The 20,483-nt window shown below is 42.1% G+C and overlaps 1 protein-coding gene across 1 annotated transcript in view; it reads right to left on the bottom strand.

Moving 5' to 3' along the window:
• Positions 1–20,483, bottom strand: part of Ipp (inositol polyphosphate 1-phosphatase) — a 131,432-nt gene that overhangs the window by 15,378 nt on the left and 95,571 nt on the right. Inside the window, exons 5-6 of the mRNA XM_080278890.1 lie at positions 3,338–3,581; positions 2,531–2,635 (exon numbers count right to left, since the gene is read on the bottom strand). Coding sequence (XP_080135016.1) covers positions 2,531–2,635; positions 3,338–3,581 — 349 coding nt within the window. The remainder of the gene's footprint in view (positions 1–2,530; positions 2,636–3,337; positions 3,582–20,483) is intronic.

The raw sequence follows: 20,483 nt of genomic DNA, 5'->3' as shown, positions 1-20,483 counted from the left end.
GAAGAGTAAAGTGATGGTTATTGAGAGAGAAGGTGACTTCCAGTGTGATGTCACAGTGATTGGTGAGAGAGTTCAAATACTTGGGTACAGTGATAGAAAAGAGAGGCAAATGTGCAAAAGAAGTTGAAAGCAGAGTGACACAAGGAAGAAAAGTAACTGGTGCAATGAACGCCTTGATAAGAAACAGAGGCTTGAGTGTTGCAGCTGCACGAGGCTTACATGAGGACGTGTTAGTGCCAACTCTAACATATGGGTGTGAGACTATGGTGTGGCATGAAAATGAAAAGTCAAGAGTAAGAGCAGTGGAGATGGGACTGCTGAGGAATGTATGTGGTGTACAGAGGGGGGATAGGATACGAGTAATGTGATTCGTCAAAGGTGTGGAGTGAGGAAGCCGGTGGACATCAAAGCTGAAGAGAGTGTCCTGAGATGGTATGGTCATGTGGAGAGGATGGATAACAATAGAGTGGTGAAAAAGGTATGCCTGAGCGAATTTGAAGGAGGGAGGAGATGAGGTAGGCCAAGGAGAAGGCGGAGAGACGTGGTGGATGAGTGTTTGAGGAAGAGAGGTTTGGAAGTCAGTGAGGCTAGGGAACTGACAAGAGATCGATCTGGCTGGATGAATGTTGTGAGGAGAAGTGCATGATCAGGGATTTTGGCAACCCTTGTGAGAATGGCAGCGTCCGGATTGACTCAATCGGATATGTTTGTGTAAAGTTGTAGAATGTGGTGAATGTTTTTGGCGTATCCGGTAAAGCCATGATTCCGGGGGCTTGAATGATGAGTGAATGGAAGTGTGGCCTATTTGGATTAGGCAAGTTTGTGCTGCCTGGACACTGCTACTCCTCACCCTGCCCTTGGGTGGGAATGGAGGTCCGGATGATGATGATGATGATGAATGTTAGTTACGGTGGGGGCCCATGCTGGGAAGGCAAAGAACATCACTTATCTGTTATATTGTTTGGAGAGCAAATAGATTACAGTATTTACTTCTGTTGGCCGATGTTTGTCCCTGTAATTGCCCTGAATGCTCTAAGCCTGAGGGCGTACCATCTCTTAATGTCTTGTATGTGGGTCCAAGTAAGCCCAGTGTCAATTGTCATTTCAAGAATATTAGCAGAGGGGATGTATGGAACTGGTACATTGTAAAGTGTGATTTTAGAGATGTACCTGTGCTCATGACTGCTACTAATGATGGGTGTAGAGGTGGTTAATATGTAGTTAGGAGGAAAGTACTAAGATGGTCTGAATATGTGGAATGAAAGTGGGGTAAAGGCTAACAAAAACATGTGTACAAAAAAAGAAAAAGTTGAAAGGAGAACTAAAAAAAGAAAATCAAGAATGAGATGGAAGGAATTAGTAGAACTGGACATGAGAGAAGGCAGCCTGGACTGACAAGAGACAGTGAAAAGAATAATGATAATGGAGCTTGGATGCATTTCTGTCAAGACCACCCTGAATGGACAGTGGGATTAGGGACCTAGCAACAAACTTATATATGTGTAGTGCATTCTTTAACCCTTACACGCCGGGTGTCAGTATGGACCGATGCAAAAGGGGTGGACGGAGACCGCCGGGCGTTGGCAGGACTGCAAGTGTATTTAGGCACCGTTTGAAGTGGCCGACCTAGCAACAAACTTATATATGTGTAGTGCATTCTTTAACCCTTACACGCCGGGTGTCAGTACGGACCGATGCAAAAGGGGTGGACGGAGACCGCCGGGCGTTGGCAGGACTGCAAGTGTATTTAGGCACCGTTTGAAGTGGCCGCCATTTGATCTCATCACCAAAGGGTAGGGAAAGACTCCCGTCACCTGACGCAAGTGTATTCTCAGTCTTCTTTTGACATAGCCATGTGCTGAACAATGTTTTCTGATACCTCATCATCCGATTCCGTTCCCACTTCACATGGACCCTTTGCCTCATCCACCCCTTCCAAACTTCTGCTCAAGGATACTAGGAAAGGGTTCAGTGACAGTGCCATAGGACATGCCTTGGACATCACTCTGTCTAGGTTATCTAGTAGTGGAGAAGTTATTATGCTGAGAACAAAGCCAAAGTTGGGGTCGCGCACACATGCAAAGAGGCATCCTGCTTCTACAGCCAAAAGTTATTCATGTTCTTCACGTCCTTACTCATCGACGCAACCACGTGCAGACCTGGGGATGCTTTCATTTGCAAAAAGAGTTGGTGAGTAATATGGTCTTTAATTTGTTTCTCTAACTGCTATACTTTCCCTGATATGAAGGTTTGAATAAAAGCTATTTTGGGAAATACAGCTTGCTGTAGTGAGAGGGAGGCTGCGCAAAAAAAAAAAAAAAAAAAAGTGTCTAGGGGTTAAGCATGTACACTATAAATAAAGTGAAATGTAATAAATATATATGCAATCAATTTGTTTTCATTTAGTTTTTTGAAAGGCAGGAACATGCTTGCATGCATTGGCCTTGGTCACCAAATGGTGGCTCTCCATGGTGCTTAATCTCTGGCAGCCTCCCTATTCAGTCCCTTACCCCTGTGTAAGGCAGTTTACCTTAAGTGTGTGGTGTTCACGAAGGTGTGTGTAGCTGACTACTCCACCTCCCACAGCCTCTAAGAGGGCATGGGGTGCTGCAGTGTCCCACCGAAAGGTTGAGCCCTGTCAAAATGCAAGGCCAAATGAGGAACAGTCAGAAACATTTTGCTACGTTGTACACAACGGAAGTGCAGTGCACAGCATTTCACTGTTCTTCCAACTGTGAAGTATCATATTCTATTTAACTCTTAAATTTAACTACAGATTGTAATAATATTGCCTGGTGTCATTATCAGCATGTATAGCAACTTTTACACAGAATATCATACTGATATAAATAGTACTTCAGGTTGCAAATACTAATCAGTCAATGCATACTCATCATCCTAACTCTAAATCCTCTCACTCTCTTCACCACATCTCACCAACACCTGTCACACTCCAACTCTGGTCACCAGTGCATAGTTATCACTCTAAATCTTCAAGGGAAAAAAAAAAAAAAAAATCCATTACTTGCTAGAACACTCTCACCATCACTCTCTTTTCTGTTCTTTCCGAAAGCATTGAAACCTCCCTCCAATAATAATAATAATAATAACAACATTAAGAGGAAGAAGAAAGATATAAATATAAATAAACAAATAAATCCCATTTTCAGATAAGTTTATGCTCATTCCTCATATACTCATCACTTATCCCCTTTTCTCTATCTCTCCTTTTAAAAACAATTTCACGCATTCTTTCTCCCAGTACATTCCCTTTTTCTTTTGTAAGAATGCCATTCTTATATCCACAACAATCAACAAAAAATATGATTTCAGTCACCTTAGATGATAAACAGGCATCACATTGTCCAAGTATGACTGCAAGGATCTTGTAACCAGCGCCAGTAGCACAGACTACAGTGAAGCCTCCATTCTCCAGTTGAACCAACAGTTCTGAGTTCTCACTGCTTGAAACTACAACCACCAATCTTTTCTGCTCATCTTTACCAATAACTGGGGCTGGTGGCAGGTTGTGGACTCGTGTGCCACCCCAGCTTACACCCCAGTATGCTTGCCCTTGCCATCTGGAAAAAACGAGATGTCAATGAATTACCATCTTAAATTGCAAGATTAACCCCCCCTCGCACACTAAGTTTTCTGTAAGCGTGTGTGACATGATCAGGGAAAATGCCATGAGGGCAGGCTGGACTCGCGCACAAAGGAAAACATCCCCATGTATTTTATTTGCCCAAGAAATTTGTTATAATAGTATAAATTGTATACCATCATCTTCTCTGATGTTTATATTACTGTATAAGATAGGCAAATAAAAACACACAAAACTGGTGAGTAAAAGTACAGTACTGTGAAAGTACTGAAATGTGGTGAGAATACTGTTTTGGAACAGTGAAAATAACTCCCCTCCACTAGAACAAAATTTTGCCTGCATAATGCAAGACCTAAGCACATGCCTAGATGCAGAATTTCATGAGCTTTCACAGGGTATTGTCAGAACTGTGATATGACCAATAGTTTTTGGGTAAACTGCCACAAATCGCATGCCCCCCTCCCCCCCTGAACTGCAACCCGAGAGAATGCAGACTATTTGAGAGTGTTGGCCTGGAAATAGACACCCTCCCCTATAACACACCAACTGTTGATGCATTTCATACTAAAACATAATTTTTGGTGAATATTTTTGTCCTGAATTGCCTAATCAGCACCCTTCAGACCAACACTAACAAGTGCGTCATAGTGCATCATCGGTTCCTTTTCAGACTAACACCCTTTTGACTCGTTTTGAGTCATTGTGCATGAAGGGGCTAATAATACTAACACTGCATGATTAATAATTCTAACACTTCACAATTAATAATACTAACAATACATTCAACCCTTTAGCTGTGACAAACTATTCTCAAAAAAGGGAAAAAGTCCTGGATGTGATATGTGGGTATATTCCATGGCCTCCATTTGATATAAACTACTGCTGGATAACTCAAATTTTCCAAGAACCAACAGGAAACAAAACTGCATAGTCAATGAATTAACAACTACAATACTCAGCTAAGACCCAGAAGCTAAACTCCAGTCCAACTCCTCTCTAGTGTTGCAGTACATTAATATTCTGGAATTCTAGTCCAGTCTGGTTCCAGCCTGCTCTCAAGGTCCAGCAGTCCTCCTACATACCAACACCTCTACATGTCACCACTTCAGCGCTAACACTCACCGTCCATATTGAATACATGCTAGGGCTGTCTCATACAGGACTGGTATATTGGTATTAGCGGGGGTATTTTTACGACATGTCAGCGGGTCTTCTGGTAGATCAGTAAAGCCTGATTCAATGAAATTCAAATCCTTAAACTGTTCCCTTCCCCAGCTGGGATTCAAACCTGGGTCCGTTAGGACTGCAGGCCACCTCTCTATCGATTGAGCCACCGCCTCCCCTCCACTAGCATGATCTGCTCTGATAGGCTACTTACAGCAGGAATGGTTCCAATAGGCTAACTTGGCCTAGTATGCCTTACCAGAGGAAATGGTTAATGTTACTCTATTTGATATGTTATTTCTGGTAGAACTGGTTTTGATAATCAAGTATGGTCCCCACTAAACAGGAGGAAGGGAGACCATAAAAGTAAAAATAATCAAAATAAGTCAGACACTATGATTAAAAAAAATTTTGAATTTCCTTTAAATCTGGCTCCAGTCCAATGACTTGTTTCCAGCATGATTTCTTTCTGGATTAATCCAAGCTCTACCACACAACTCAATGCTTTATATATATAGACAAAGGACAGAAATGGAGTGTTAAGTTTATAGAGATACACATAACAAGTGCTCCACCTCTTTTAACTTGGAAGTCTAAGAAATGGCTCTTTCTAAGGAGAACCTGTACCATGATGTAAGGATGGGACCACATGCGTGGCACATGTAAACATGTGACTGAGAGTGGCAGAAGCATGTAAGGACATAGCTAGGAAGAAGTTCTGTCAATGTCGTATCTATCAAGGAGTTCCGTGGCGGGGGTGGGGCACTGTGATAGAGAGGGCTTAATCCCCGAGCTAGACCTTATTAGATCATACAGCCCTGCTAGGGTGACAGAAGAGAACTACCCCTCCCAGCACAGCAGCCACCAGGTGAGGCGCGAACCTTCGACCTCACAGTCTCCAGCCTGACACCCTACCACTAAGCTCCCCGCACTGTGATAGAGACTGAAGAAACCTTATTAATTAACTCATAAAGGGTTGGTTGCATATATCATTAAGAGATATCCCCAGGTCTGCAAAAATCACTGTTGGGGTTGGTGGCAAAGAAAATGTATTGTGGCCCATGAAATGAAAAAAGCATAGCAATCTGACATGTTTGAACTATTTTAAGGCTCCCACACTGTTCTGAAAGTCACATAACTTTGGCAGCAAGTTGCCTGTATCTTTATGGGACATTTCTGGGTCAGCAAAATTAATGTGTGGTTAATTGTATTAAAAAAACGTGTATTTTGGCCTAAACATACTAGTTTAGATCTATCATCCTAGTTACACTGTCATGTGACCTTGACTGTCAAGCTCAAGTGAGAGAACAGTTGTGTGTTGTCTCGTGACGTTGCTACTAAGCACTTTTTTTCACTTATGTTCTTATACACTTTACTGAGTGTTTTACACTTATATTACTTGATATTATGAATGTTGTTATAATCTGGTTACTTTGTAATAAGTACCACACTGCAGTACAGGAAATACTTGGTGAAACAACATTCTTTCCTTCCATCCTCTTCTGTCTTTCTTTCCTTCATTCTTTCCTCATCCTTCTGCCTACGGGTGACTTTACACTCCCTCTTCGGTTTTTCTTTCCTTCATTCTTTCCTCTTCCTTCTGCCTGTGGGTGACTCTACACTGAGTGACAAGGCAAATGGTTTCATGTACACAAGGAAACCATTTACTACCCTGGATGGTAACCATATAACCAAATTCTGGCACCTGGTGGTTTAGTAGGCAATTATGGCACTCCAATCTGATTGAGCTGGTGAAGGTTTATATCTAAGGAGGGTTGGGGTTTATTGCTCAAGCGATGCCACTCAGGGATGAGTGAGGCTGGTCACTCTCATCTTAAATGTCAGGACCAACTTGCCTAGCCCTGGGCTCCTACATTCCTTATGGGGCAACGTAGGATTGGATGATGATGATGATGAACAATGGTACTGGGGCCTGCAGTCCGGGTCTACCAGGGTCTTAGAGGCCTCAGGCAGGAGAGTAGAAGTTACCACTTACCAGTTTCTGATATTTATGGTCCTTCTGATTCACCCATATTGGTGGGAGGATCAAAACGTAGCTATACGAGACTGACAATGTACTGTCGCATCAGCTACCATGTACAATATGTGTGTGAGGCAGACACCTGATGGGTTAACAATACAGATACATAACAGAATCTATCTATCTATCCACTGCCAGACGCCATAATCCTGTAAGGGGTGGCCATTTGACTTTGAGTTATTTGTTTTATGGGGAGGGGCACTAACCTTCCACCAACCCACTTGCTGACATGTACAGAGCACGTATGGTTTCGTTATATGGTTACCACCCAGTGTTGTAAATGGTTTCTTAGCTTACAGGAAACCATTTGGCTTGTCACTCAATGTAAAGCCACCTGTAAAGGGAAAAAAAACAATAAGAAGTAACAGGAAAGATGGGAGAAATAGGAAGAGTGGAGGGCAGGCATAGAAAAAGAATGATAAAGGCTAAGAAGTAGGCAGCACTACATCAAGTGAGTGGATGATGGTCGCCACCACCTACAAATTACTGATACAAATTTATTGCCATATTTTCACCTTACATTCCCCACTGTACCAATATTTATTCTCAAAGCCAAGACAATTACTGATCTCCTCACAGCTCCTGCCTTACCAAATCTTCCCCTTACCTTCTACACTCAATCCTCATAAATCGCGGCAATTTGGGTCTGGACCACTGCCGTGATTTATGAATAATAACTCTTATCGTTTTCGTTTATGTGAAAAATTAATTTGGGTCTGGACTTTGGCCAACTCGCCCCCAAAGCACCCTACCTGCACCTATCTAGGCACCATCAAACACACTCATACAAATTTAGGAATATTCAGTGCATGTATTAAGGGATCTCACCTTAATCCTATGATGAAATTGCTTAAGTGAATGGATTGGGTGGTGTTGGGAAGAACTTAGAACCTCTCAGCACTTGTTCTTCCTAAACTCTTTCACCAGCTTTGAAAACTTCTCTCCCCTCTCAACACGACAAATGAGCTCCAAACGTTGATTGTACGACAACTGCGGCAGCTTCTCGATGCCATACTGCTTACAGTGCTTCACTGGGGGGTTGGGAGGGGCCATGGCAGGTAGGAGGCGGGGGGAAGTTGCACAAAAAAGGCAGGTAACTCTCGTACTCCACGGTGACGGTCTGTAGTGTGCGGACTGGCGGGACAAGAACAACAACAACATGGTGGCATTAGTATGCACACTTGCCACCAGGGATGCGTGATGATTGGTTGTTGGGTCGCGATTTTCAATTTGAATGCTGCGGTTTACGATTCTCCTCGGAAAGGGCCCACTTGGGTGCCTAGGTCTGCGATTTTCGTGACTTAACAGTGATTTAAGGGTGCCGGCAGTCTGACAGCCACTTAGCCATGATTTATGAATCCGTGATTTATGAACACGCGATTTACGAGGACTGACTGTACTTCTTTACTAGTCTAGTTTAACTCTCACAGTGTAGTAATATCCCCTACAATAGCTGAATGAGACAATCATACAATTACGGTTTTCATGATTTCCTATCTGAATGAAGACCGGGATGTCTTTTAGTCTAATCCTGCCATTTCCTGACAATTTTATTCAGATTTGGACACACATTTCCAGCAGGAATGGTTAACTATAGCCTTTAATAAACTCCTTCAGTAAGAAAGGCATTTCGTAAGTTGAATTAAATCTAGCTGGTAGTACAGTAGAAAAAACGAACTAAGAATGACATCACCCGGATTCAAGGAGTCAATAACCTTCTGTTCATTCTTCTCAGCTAACCATAAACCACTGAAGTAAAAGAGATCTTTCAAACACTGAACAAAATAGCTCAGTAATGGCAAGAATGAACAAAGCATGACATTACAAGGATTCCCGGTGTTGCTGTCACTATGTTCAGTCTCCTCCACTGCCCAGCACAGTCCTCTGCACGCACCACAAGATGAATGAGATTGAAATTTGGGGACCCGGAAGCTCTGAGCTGTTCTTGGGAAGACCAAGAGAACAGAAACAAGGACATAATATGTGGAAGAAACATAACCAAACATTAAATTACCATTATACTATTAGAGATTACATCCATACTCCTTATGCAAATTTCATCTGTTATGTATGGCATTGTTCCATGCTTGCATGAAGGTTTGTATTTACACACACATATGCATATATATATATATATATATATATATATATATATATATATATATATGTATATATATATATATTATATATATATAGATTGTTACGGAACAGAGAGTGATAATGAACACTTCAAGTGAGAATACTAAAATCACTACTGTCCCGAAAAGTTCCAGGTTCAAAACAAAAGAGTTAGGTAAAAATTACAAGTCAAAGTTTAATGCTCAAACTAACAATAAAACATTCAGGACTCATAAGGATAATGTAATGGCAAAAACAGGTTAAATATATGGTTAACTGCAATAGCCTCTATTAACACGAAATTAGCAAGAGTAAATTTATCTAAGTCAGCCCTGATAAAATGAGATACCAGATAATACTCAGTGAATGCCAGATAAATAATTGCAGATACAAACTATTATCAAAAATGACTGACATAAAGAACCCTACATGAATTACAAAAACTTCACTAGGCCTACAAATTAAACTTATGCTATACAGTACTAGAAAAAATGCAATAACAGTTATACTCAAATTACACACAGCTGCTAGATGGTTGGAGACTTCTTGAGCACTCACAATAATAATATCTGTACAGGGGAGGACAGAGATGTGAACAAAATGAGGAGCAGATCTAAGTGGCAATGATGCAGAGACTGAGCTCATTATATAGGGGCCGGCAGAGCCTGACACAACTTGTAATAAGGACGCGCAAATGAAGCGATGGGGACAAACGGTCGACAATCCCGCACTGAATAACAGAAAGGACGACTTACTCTACTATAACGGTAGAAGGGGGGACTGAGGCAGAACACGCTCGTGATCAAACATGCAGCATACTGTGCGTTAAAATTACACAAAGGATGATGAAATCACAGGCTATGTAACACCTCCCCACAAAGAAAAAGAAATTTACAAAGGAAATTTCTTATTACTCTAAAACAATCTGTCTAAAGTCTAGATAAGCAATCTGCAATAACATTTTCTTTCCCCTTGACATGTTGTATGTCTAATGAATACTCCTGAAGAAGTAGACTCCATCTTGTCAATCTCTGATTTTTATCTTTAAACTTACTAAGGAATTTCAGTGGGTTATGATCGGTATAAATGACTATGGGGTCAAAACCAGAACACAAATAAAATGAAAAATGCTGTAAACCCAAAATCAAGGCCAAAAGCTCTTTCTCAATAGTTGAGTAGTTCTTTTGAGGTGGAGTGAACTTCTTACTGTAATAAGATACAGGATGTTCAATACTCTGATCATCCTCTTGCAGCAAAACAGCCCCAGCTCCAGTATCACTTGCATCAACAGCCATCTTAAAAGGCTTAGCAAAATTTGGAGTTGCGAGCACTGGCTGACTTAATAGAATAGCTTTAAGTTTGTTGAAAGAGGATTCACAGTTATCGGTCCAGACAAATTTAACTCCCTTTTTCAGTAGGTCTGTAAGTGGTGATACAAGAATAGAAAAGTTAAGAACAAATCTCCTGTAATAACCTACCATTCCCAAAAATCTTTGTAGCTCTTTCCTACTTTTAGGTCTGGGAAGATCACTTATAACCTGAACCTTAGCTCCTGGTGGTGCAACATGTCCATCACCAATTACATACCCAAGGTACTGAACTTTAGCTTGACCAAACTCACACTTTGATAAATTAGCTACAAGATTAGCATGAACTAAACGGTCAAGAAATTTACTGACATGGCATAGGTGATCTTTCCAGTTGTCACTGAAGATTAATACATCATCAATATAAACAACACACCCTGCCAAACCCTCTGTTACAACATTCATGAGCTTCTGAAATGTGGCTGGTGCATTCTTCATACCATACGGCATTACAGAACATGCAAAAAGCCTTTCCTAGTGTTACAAAACATGAGATCTCCCTAGCACGTTCAGTCATAGGTACTTGCCAGTATCTCTTTAACAAATCAAACTTACTTATGTACCTAGCCTTTCCGATCTTGTCTATGCAATCTTCCACGCGAGGGAGAGGGTGTCTGTTTTGGTTATCTGATTAACACGTCTGTAGTCAATGCAAGGCCTCTGTGACCCACCTGGCTTAGGGACTAGAGTGACAGGAGAACTCCACTCGCTCTGACAGGGCTCAATCATCTTGTGGTCCAACAGGTAGTCAAGCTCCTTCTGGATGAGAGGAACTTTCACTGGGTTCACACGGTAAGGAGGCAATTTAATTGGCTTTGCGTCTCCAACATCGACATCATGCATCAACACAGTGGTTCTTCCTGGAGTGGCACGGAACACTTGCGGGTACTCCTGCAGTAATGCCGAAAACTCCTGCCTTTCCTTGGGTGGTAGATGAAAGCTTAGTCTGGAGATCATTCATGATATCAGGATTCTTCCCCAAACTATCACTCAGGCTCATACTGCATGGGAGAGCTTCACTTGCAGACTCTCGGGTGGAACAGCTACAGTGCAGACTGGATTATTTTCGTCCCGCCTGTGATATAACTTTAGCATGTTGATGTGACATAGTTGCTTGCTCTTTCTACGATCTGGTGTGGCGATGACATAGCTGACATCACTGAGTTTCTTCTCCACGAAATAAGGGCCACTAAACTTGGCTTGAAGAGGTTGCCCATGAACTGGTAGCAGAATCAAAACCTGATCTCCTGGCTGAAAGTGGCGTAACCTGGACTTCTTATCATACCAAGTCTTCATCTTCTCCTGAGCAGCTCCTAAATTCTCTCTCGTAGCTGTAAAGCAGTGGACAGCCGTTCTTTGAAATTCATCACATACTCCAGCAGGTTGACGTCATCTTCCTCCGACAGCCAGCATTCCTTGAGTAGCTTAAGGGGTCCTCTTACTTCATGGCCAAACAGTAGTTCAAAAGGTGAGAAGCCCAGTGATTCATTTGGAGATTCTCTTGCGGCAAACACACAACGAATGGAAGACCTTTATCCCAGTCTTTCTGATGTTCCAAACAGTATTTCTTGAGCATCGATTTGAGTGTTTGATGATATCTCTCCAACGCTCCTTGGGTCTGGGGATGGTAAGCTGAAGACGTGATCTGGGTGATGCCCAACTCTTTCAGAGACTGCTTGAAAACATTTGACATGAAATTACTTCCCGGTCTGACTGTACCTCCTTGGGCAGACCAAACTTTGTGAAGAACCCTAGCATTTCCTTAACCACGTTCTTTGCTGAGATGTTTCTAAGTGGAATGGCTTCAGGATAACGAGTAGCCATATCAATCATGGTCAACACATAAGAAAATCCTGAAGAAGTCTTAGGAAGAGGGCCCACAATATCCACCAACACACGGGTGAAAGGCGCCTCAAAAGGAGGAATGGGAACTAGAGGTGCAACCTTTTCAGTCTGATTACACTTCCCCACAACTTGACAGGTGTGACAAGACTTACAATACCAGGAAACATCCCTGAAGATACCTGGCCAGTAGAAGTGTTTCAAAATGCGTGCCACAGTCTTCCTCACTCCAAGGTGTCCTGCCAAACTGGAATCATGAGCCACTCTAATGATATCCTGCCTACAAACACGAGGGATGACAACTTGATGTACAACCTCCCATTCACAGTCGGCTGATGCTGTTGGGGGTCTCCACTTCCTCATAAGTACTCCTGACTTTACATAATAACAAGTAGAAGCACCGGCTGACTCTTCTTCACTGTAAGCAGAGTTAGCTAGACCTTTCAACTCAGGGTCAGCAACCTGCAACTCAACCAACTCTTGACGAGACAAATTATCAACCCTACGGGGTACTGCCTCATCTGGTGAGTGGTCCAAATTAGCAAGAAAAGTGTCAGCTAGGATAACATCATCATCATCATTATCCTCTAAATCACCAGTAACTTTAGACTTAGCCCTAGTGACAGCACATGCAGGGAACACATCAGGGACACCACAATCCTGGGACACAGCCACTGGCTCACTAGACAACTGAGGAGCTGGACACACTTGACTTCCACCAATATCATTTCCAAGTAAGAAAGTTACACCTGACATTGGGAGTGTCTCAACCAACCCAACCATAACAGAACCATTAACAAAACCAGACTCTAAATTCACTCTGCACAGAGGAACAGAGAAGTAATTATTCCCTACACCTTGTAAGATTACAGTTTCATCAGAGGAATTAAAATTAGAGCCTAGAACACTGGTCAGCATAAGGGATTGGCAAGCACCTGTATCACGATATATTTTAACTGATTTCCTGTCATTACTGTCCAGAGGACTGACAAAACCATCAGACAGGAAATTAGCACATGAACTCTTGAGAGTGTCACCCACGTTACTGCTCAAGAGGAGCTCCATCATGAGAATTTAAGTTACCCCTCAAAGCAGGTTCAGTTAACTCAGTTAAAGAATTCTGGGAACTCTCAAGAGTGGACACTAGACCAATTGACTGAATATTTAAAGACTCCTTTTTGTTCACATCACGCTGTCTCCTGAAACATCTCTCTGTAGTATGACCAAGCTTACTACAATAAGTACATTTACTTTTCTGAAATCTAGAGGTGAAGCTGGTATTTACTTCCTGAGAAACATCATCCTTATTCTCTTTCCTGTTACCTGTACTCTGAGTAGAGGCAACGTACTTACTCTCAGCTTTCCCTTTTTCTCTAGAATATCTCTTGTGAGTGAGAACATACTCATCAGCTAAAACTGCAGCATCAGACAAATTATCTATTCTTTTCTCATCAAGATATAGGCTTACATCTTTACTAATACACCTTTTGAAATCCTCCAGCAAAATCATCTGCTTAAATTTACCAAAATCAGAATCCACATTCTTAGAATTTAACCACTGCTCTAACAAATCTTCTTTGATTCTTGCATACTCAACATGGGATTGCTTATCTTGCTTGTAAGTTGTCCTAAATTTTACTCTATAAGCTTCAGGAACAAGCTCATAGGCCTTAAGAATCAAGCTCTTTACTACATCATAATTATCAGACTGATCCTGAGGCAAAGATGCATAAGTTACTTGAGCTTTACCGGTGAGAACAGTTTGAAGGAGTACTGGCCAATACTCCTTAGGCCAATTAAAACCTGTAGCTACCCTCTCAAACAACTGAAAATACTTTGTTAAATCAGATTCATTAAAAGGAGGGACAAGTTTAACATTTTTAGCCACATCAAAATCATCAGAGCTAGATGATCCAGTTCCACATTGTTTCATGCGATACTCATGGTCTGCCTGAATCCTAGCAAGTTCAACTTGTGCGTGAAACTCAGCCTCCTTAGCACGGGCCTCCTGCAGGGCTAGCTGTAACTTAGCTAATTCAATCTGCGTTTGCTCATTTGGAGGAGTTACATTAAACAAGTTTTCATTAATCATGTCAACAATTTGATCTTTAGAATGATGAGAGCGAACAACAATTCCCAATTGTTGAGCAACAAGCTTAAGTTCATTCTTTGTTCTGTTTTCTATATCACACACTGTTTGCACATTTGACAAAAAATCTTTGGCTTCATCAAGTGTAGAAATAGTAGCCATCATGAATATATCACAGTCACAAAATATCAAACAATATCCTTATGATAATATCCTGAATATCCTGATATGAGGTCGCCAAATTTATGTTACGGAACAGAGAGAGATAATGAACACTTCAAGTGAGAATACTAAAATCACTACTGTCCCGCAAAGTTCCAGGTTCAAAACAAAAGAGTTAGGTAAAATTACAAGTCAAAGTTTAATGCTCAAACTAACAATAAAACATTCAGGACTCATAAGGATAATGTAATGGCAAAAACAGGTTAAATATATGGTTAACTGCAATAGCCTCTATTAACACGAAATTAGCAAGAGTAAATTTATCTAAGTCAGCCCTGATAAAATGAGATACCAGATAATACTCAGTGAATGCCAGATAAATAATTACAGATACAAACTATTATCAAAAATGACTGACATAAAGAACCCTACATGAATTACAAAAACTTCACTAGGCCTACAAATTAAACTTATGCTATACAGTACTAGAAAAAATGCAATAACAGTTATACTCAAATTACACACAGCTGCTAGATGGTTGGAGACTTCTTGAGCACTCACAATAATAATATCTGTACAGGGGAGGACAGAGATGTGAACAAAATGAGGAGCAGATCTAAGTGGCAATGATGCAGAGACTGAGCTCATTATATAGGGGCCGGCAGAGCCTGACACAACTTGTAATAAGGACGCGCAAATGAAGAGATGGGGACAAACGGTCGACAATCCCGCACTGAATAACAGAAAGGACGACTTACTCTACTATAACGGTAGAAGGGGGGGACTGAGGCAGAACACGCTCGTGATCAAACATGCAGCATACTGTGCGTTAAAATTACACAAAGGATGATGAAATCATAGGCTATGTAACAATATATATATATATATATAGATATATATATATATATATATATATATATATATATATATTATATATATATATATATATATATATATATATATAGTAGGCTCGCACAGTGCGCGAGAGACTGGGCGGTCCACAACCTCGCACAGTGTGAATTCACTCGCTGAGAATACATAATCTTATGGGAAAAATTACATATGGGTGGTAACCCCTAATACCTGGACATTTTTTGGCCCTTAGAGACATAATAAAGGTCAAATTTTTCAGACATTTCTTCAGATATAGCTACAGTAACAAAAATATGGGCAGTCACCTTAACAACAGCAGACAACAGGCCTGACGGATTTAAACAACAGGGATTCTGAGGCACGGCAATGCACTTACAGTGCCCCTGCCACCACCACAGCCGCATCACGCTTTTTTAACGGTTGCCAGTGTTGTATTATTCCAGGCTTTGACGAAGAAATTTACGACCTGTCAAATGTTACATTTCTTGCAGAATGCAGCAACAGTCATTATGGTGGGCATTGCAGGTATGCCAGGTGAAGCAGGTGAGTCAGGTGGGGCTGTGGAGGTGGAGGAGGAGGCAGCTGGTGAGTCAGGTGGTGCAGTGGAGGAGGAGGGGATGGTGCCAGGTGAGTCTGGGGAGGTGGTGAGGGAAGGATCCTCCCTCTCCTCCTCGCTACTGCTCCTATCTTCAGCAATTTCCTTCATCTCTTCTTGCTTGTTTGTCTCATTCCTCATCTTGTTATGGACGTATTGGCAGTATAACAACTTGGTATTCATGAAATAAACGTCATTATTATAGAAACTGGGTATCTATTCTAACTTACTGTTATTACCGAAAACGTTATTGTCGAAGTTGTTATTGGCGAGATCTTACTGCAGACTCCTCTTAAGCACCTTCCCCACGAGACTCTAGGTCACTATTGGCGCGTTGTGTGGGGGTGAGGGTAGCATACTGATGGAAAATGGAGTTTTTAAGCCACTCCTTGCCTCTACCTTGTGTTTTATGAGGCAATCTCGCACATTCAAGGATTTTGGTTATGATTTTTGGTCACTCACACATAATGCGATTCGCGCACTGTGATGTCGCGCACTGTGCAAGCCTACTGCATACAGTGTGTCCTTGAGATACGAAAGGGATAGGGACCAAAAAAAAACTTTCATAATTCGAAATTTCATATATCTGAACGATTTTCCCCATTGAAATATACACATAAATGGGGGGATGCATCCCATGACCCCCTCGGACCCCCACCTAAACTTCACCCCCCCCCCCATTAAGAAGTAAGCAATACCTGTATACAATTGTCACAGTTCCAATGGTGGAAACAGCAAGGCCTAAAGCACGCCCAATCTCCGAGACTCCCTGCCCCTCCTCATGGGGTTTTATAATTTCCAATTTCCTTTACAGAATTAGAGTAAAGTGCTGCTGCTTCTTTGCAGCGGGCTCCCCCAGTACTGGAGATGATGCAGGGTGCTTTTTTTTTTTATGTGGGGGAGAAGGAACCAAAGGCAATGAGCCTGCAAAACTGTTCCTTCCAAGAGAAAAACAAAATACAAGAGAGAGCCAAATTAAAGATCCATTCATTTCGAGATGCCTTGACACACTGCGTTTGAAAGACTGGAGATCATAGGAAGCAGGAAATACAGACAGAGGGAGACAGTTCCAGAGTTGACCTGTTGCATAAATGAAGGACTGGGAGTAATGGTTAACCTTGCATTAGAGAGTTGGACAGAAAAGGGGTGAGAGTTTGCTGCTAGACGGGTGCTACGCGCCTGTCATAGAAGTGGAGGAATGCATGCAGACAGTTCAGAGGAACAGGGACCACTGAAGTAGCAATAGAAAAGAGATAAAGATGCAACATTGCGGCGAAGAGACAGAGGTTGAAGGGAGTCAGTAAGAGGGGGAGAGTTAATGAGATGAAAAGCCTTTGACTTCACCCTACTGATAAGAGCTGTATGTGGGGAGCCTCCCCACACGAGAGTTGTACTCCACATAGGGGCGGATAAACCCCTGTATAGAGTCAACAATTGTGCAGGGGCAAAGAAGGAACGGAGTCGGCTTAGCACACCCAATCATTTGGAAGCAGATTTTACAAGAGATGTAATATGATCTTTCCAAGACAAGTCCCAAGCAAATGAAATCCCAAGCATGTTCAACAATGATGCAGGATTAAGTTGAGTATTATTAAACATAAGTGGGTATACCTGTGGAAGATTTTGTCGGGTTGATAGGTGCAAAAACTGAGTCTTTGATGCATTAAAAACAACCAGATTATTTTTACCCCAGTCAGAGATACGAGCCAAGTCAGACATTAGGTGTGCCATAGCCTCATCCCTTGCCTGTTGGAGTAACTGCTGAGATGGACGTTGCGGGAATCGAATGGAAGGGTGGAGTCATCAGCGTATGAGTGGATAGGGTTAGATGTACAGCTTAGAAGGTCAATGATGAATAAAAGGAAGAGAGTTGGTGACAGGACAGAGCCCTGAGGAACACCACTGTTGATAGATCTAGGAGAAGAACGATAACTGTCTACAACAGCTGCTATAGAACGACCAGAAAGGAAGCTAGAGATGAAGGCTTGGGAGGCATGGCGAAACAATACGAAAAGGTGAAGGGCTGCGAAAATATCCTCACATACAGCGAGGCTGTGAGGAGAAGAAGGACGTGGACTCAACGGAGAAGCACGCGAAAATTTGTTTACCAGATAGGGGTTAGTTCGTTTTCTCTCGGCAAGCGAGTGCAGCGCTATGCACTGCGCCCATTTTGAATTTTTCATACAGTATTCCAGTAACCCCTTCATAGCTGCCGGCCTTGAACAACACTTCACTGTTTTGGTGTGAATGACATTGAGTTAGGGCATTATAAAAAACTGCGATCAATTACGGGAAGGGAACGAAGGTCACTGGTGTGTGTACACGACCCTACTCTACCATCCCATCAGTCAGGCGTTCTCTTCACTCCACGTTGATGTTTACATGCTTATGTTACCTCCGTCCTAATTTTGAGTAAGTTTCTTTCAGCAAGAGAACATAATTATTTTACCACCCTCAAAATAGCCAGAAAAATATAGAAGACAAACTAGAGGAATAAGAACTGAACTGGTATGGTCTTTAGGCTGTATGCTTACATGAAAGATTATGGGTTTTACAATTTTATGAGACGATATGGAACAAAAATGTTTGCTAATCAGAAAAAAATTACTCTATCGTCCCACATGTTCTCGTAGGTTAGCATTCAGTTCCACATTCTTCGTTCGGTATCACTCTTCCCAATATATTTTGTACCGTCTGAGCACAGTTATTTCTGCTCCTTAGAGTTAGTGTACATTTACTGCTCATTCTATTGTTTGTTCTTATGTATATGAGTGAAAGAGAGAGGACTGATACAAACAATAATGTATTTCATTATCGCTTGTTGAACATACAGGATGGAAGTAATGCGAGTATAAGTGGCTGGGGAATGGCCGGGAGAAGGAGGGAGGTGAGAAGACAGGAAGAAATCAGTAGGATAGAAGTTGTGGAAGCAATGAAGAAAGTTAAATTGGGGAAAGCCCCAGGTATTGATGGAGTGTGTGGTGAAATGCTGAAGCATGGAGGAGAGATAGTAGTAGAATGGATGTGGAAGATGTGCAGATTGGCCTGGGAGGAAGGTAGAGTCCCGAAGGATTGGAAGTCAGGTATAATTATTCCATCGTACAAAGGAAAAGGGGAAAAAGAAGTGTGTGGTAATCACAGGGGCATTTGTCATCTTAGTGTAATAGGAAAAGTGTATGGTAGGATACTTATTGACAGAGTTAGAGAAAGAACAGAGGAATTAGTTGGAGAAGAACAGGGAGGCTTTAGGAAGGGAAGAGGTTGTGCAGATCAGATATTCATTCTTAGATCTTTAATGGAAAAGTTTCTAGGGAAGGGAAAGAAGTTGTATGCGGCTTTCATGGATCTGGAGAAAGCATATGACAGGGTGGATAGACAAGGATTGTGGAAAGTATTAAGAATATATGGAGTAGATGGGAAGTTGCTGAAAGCTATGAAGAGTATGTATGATGGTGCTAAGGCTGCAGTGCGTGTGGACGGTGAATTAAGTGAATTTTTCTCTTTGAAGGTTGGGTTGAAACAGAGATGTGTCATGTCTCCATGGTTGTTCAATCTGTACTTGGATGGGGTAATTAAAGAGGTACAAGGTAGGGTAGCGGATGTTGGAGTGGCCCTGGTGAGAGAGGATAGTGTTTGGAAACTTCCTGTACTGTTGTTTGCAGATGATACTGTGCTGTTGAGTGAAGACGAAGGGGAGCTGCAAGGCTTGGTGGATGAGTTTGGGAGAGTGTGTAAGAAACGGAATCTAAAGGTGAATGTAGGGAAGAGTAAAGTGATGGTCTTTGAGAGAGGTGAAGTCAGTGAATGTACAGCGAGGTTGGATGGTGAGGAATTGGAAAATGTGAGTACGTTTAAGTACTTGGGTAGTGTGATGAGTAAGGATGGAGGTTTGGAGGGTGAAGTGCTTGAAAGGGTACAGCAGGGAAGAAAGGTTGCTGGTTCTTTGAAAGCAGTGATAAGAAACAGGGAAGTGAGCATGGAAGTGAAAAAGTTACTACATGACAGTATTGTGATACCAACTCTAACGTATGGAAGTGAAGCATGGACGTTGTTGGAAGGACACAAGTCAAGAGTGAGAGCATTGGAAATGAGTTATTTAAGAGGAGCCTGTGGAGTCACATGGAGAGACAGGCTGACGAATGAGGATATAAAGGAGCGTTGTGGTGTGGATATGGATGTGATAGGAAGCGTTATGAGGTTTGGTCATGTGGAGAGGATGGAGGGTGAGACACCAACGAAGAGAGTGTATGTGAGTGAGGTGGAGGGGGGAAGAGGGAGGGGAAGGCCGAGGATGAGATGGAGGGACAGGGTGGAGAGGTATATGAGAGAGGGGGGTGTGAGTTGGGAGCAGGGCAGTGAAATGGCAGGGGACAGGGCGACGTGGAGGAGATTTGTTTATGGCTACCCCAAACAGGATTGAGGCGTCTGGTAATAGATAGATAGATTATCGCTTTCATAGCTGCTGGCCCTGAACAACGCCTTACTGTACTGGTGTCAGTGACGCTGAGTTAGGGTGAGCTAAAAAAAACTGCAGGCAATTATGGGAAGGGAATGGGGGTCACTGGAGTGTTTACACGACCCTACTCTACCACCTCAAGCAGTCTGGCGTTCACAGTTCACTTCATCCC

This window comes from Coenobita brevimanus, chromosome 75, assembly GCF_032717465.1.
Source record: "Coenobita brevimanus isolate Jiangsu-jjx chromosome 75, ASM3271746v2, whole genome shotgun sequence".
In the NCBI taxonomy this organism is placed as follows: domain Eukaryota; kingdom Metazoa; phylum Arthropoda; class Malacostraca; order Decapoda; family Coenobitidae; genus Coenobita; species Coenobita brevimanus.
The sequence above is the reverse complement of the archived record's forward strand: the minus strand, read 5'-3'. Positions and strand labels throughout refer to the sequence as shown.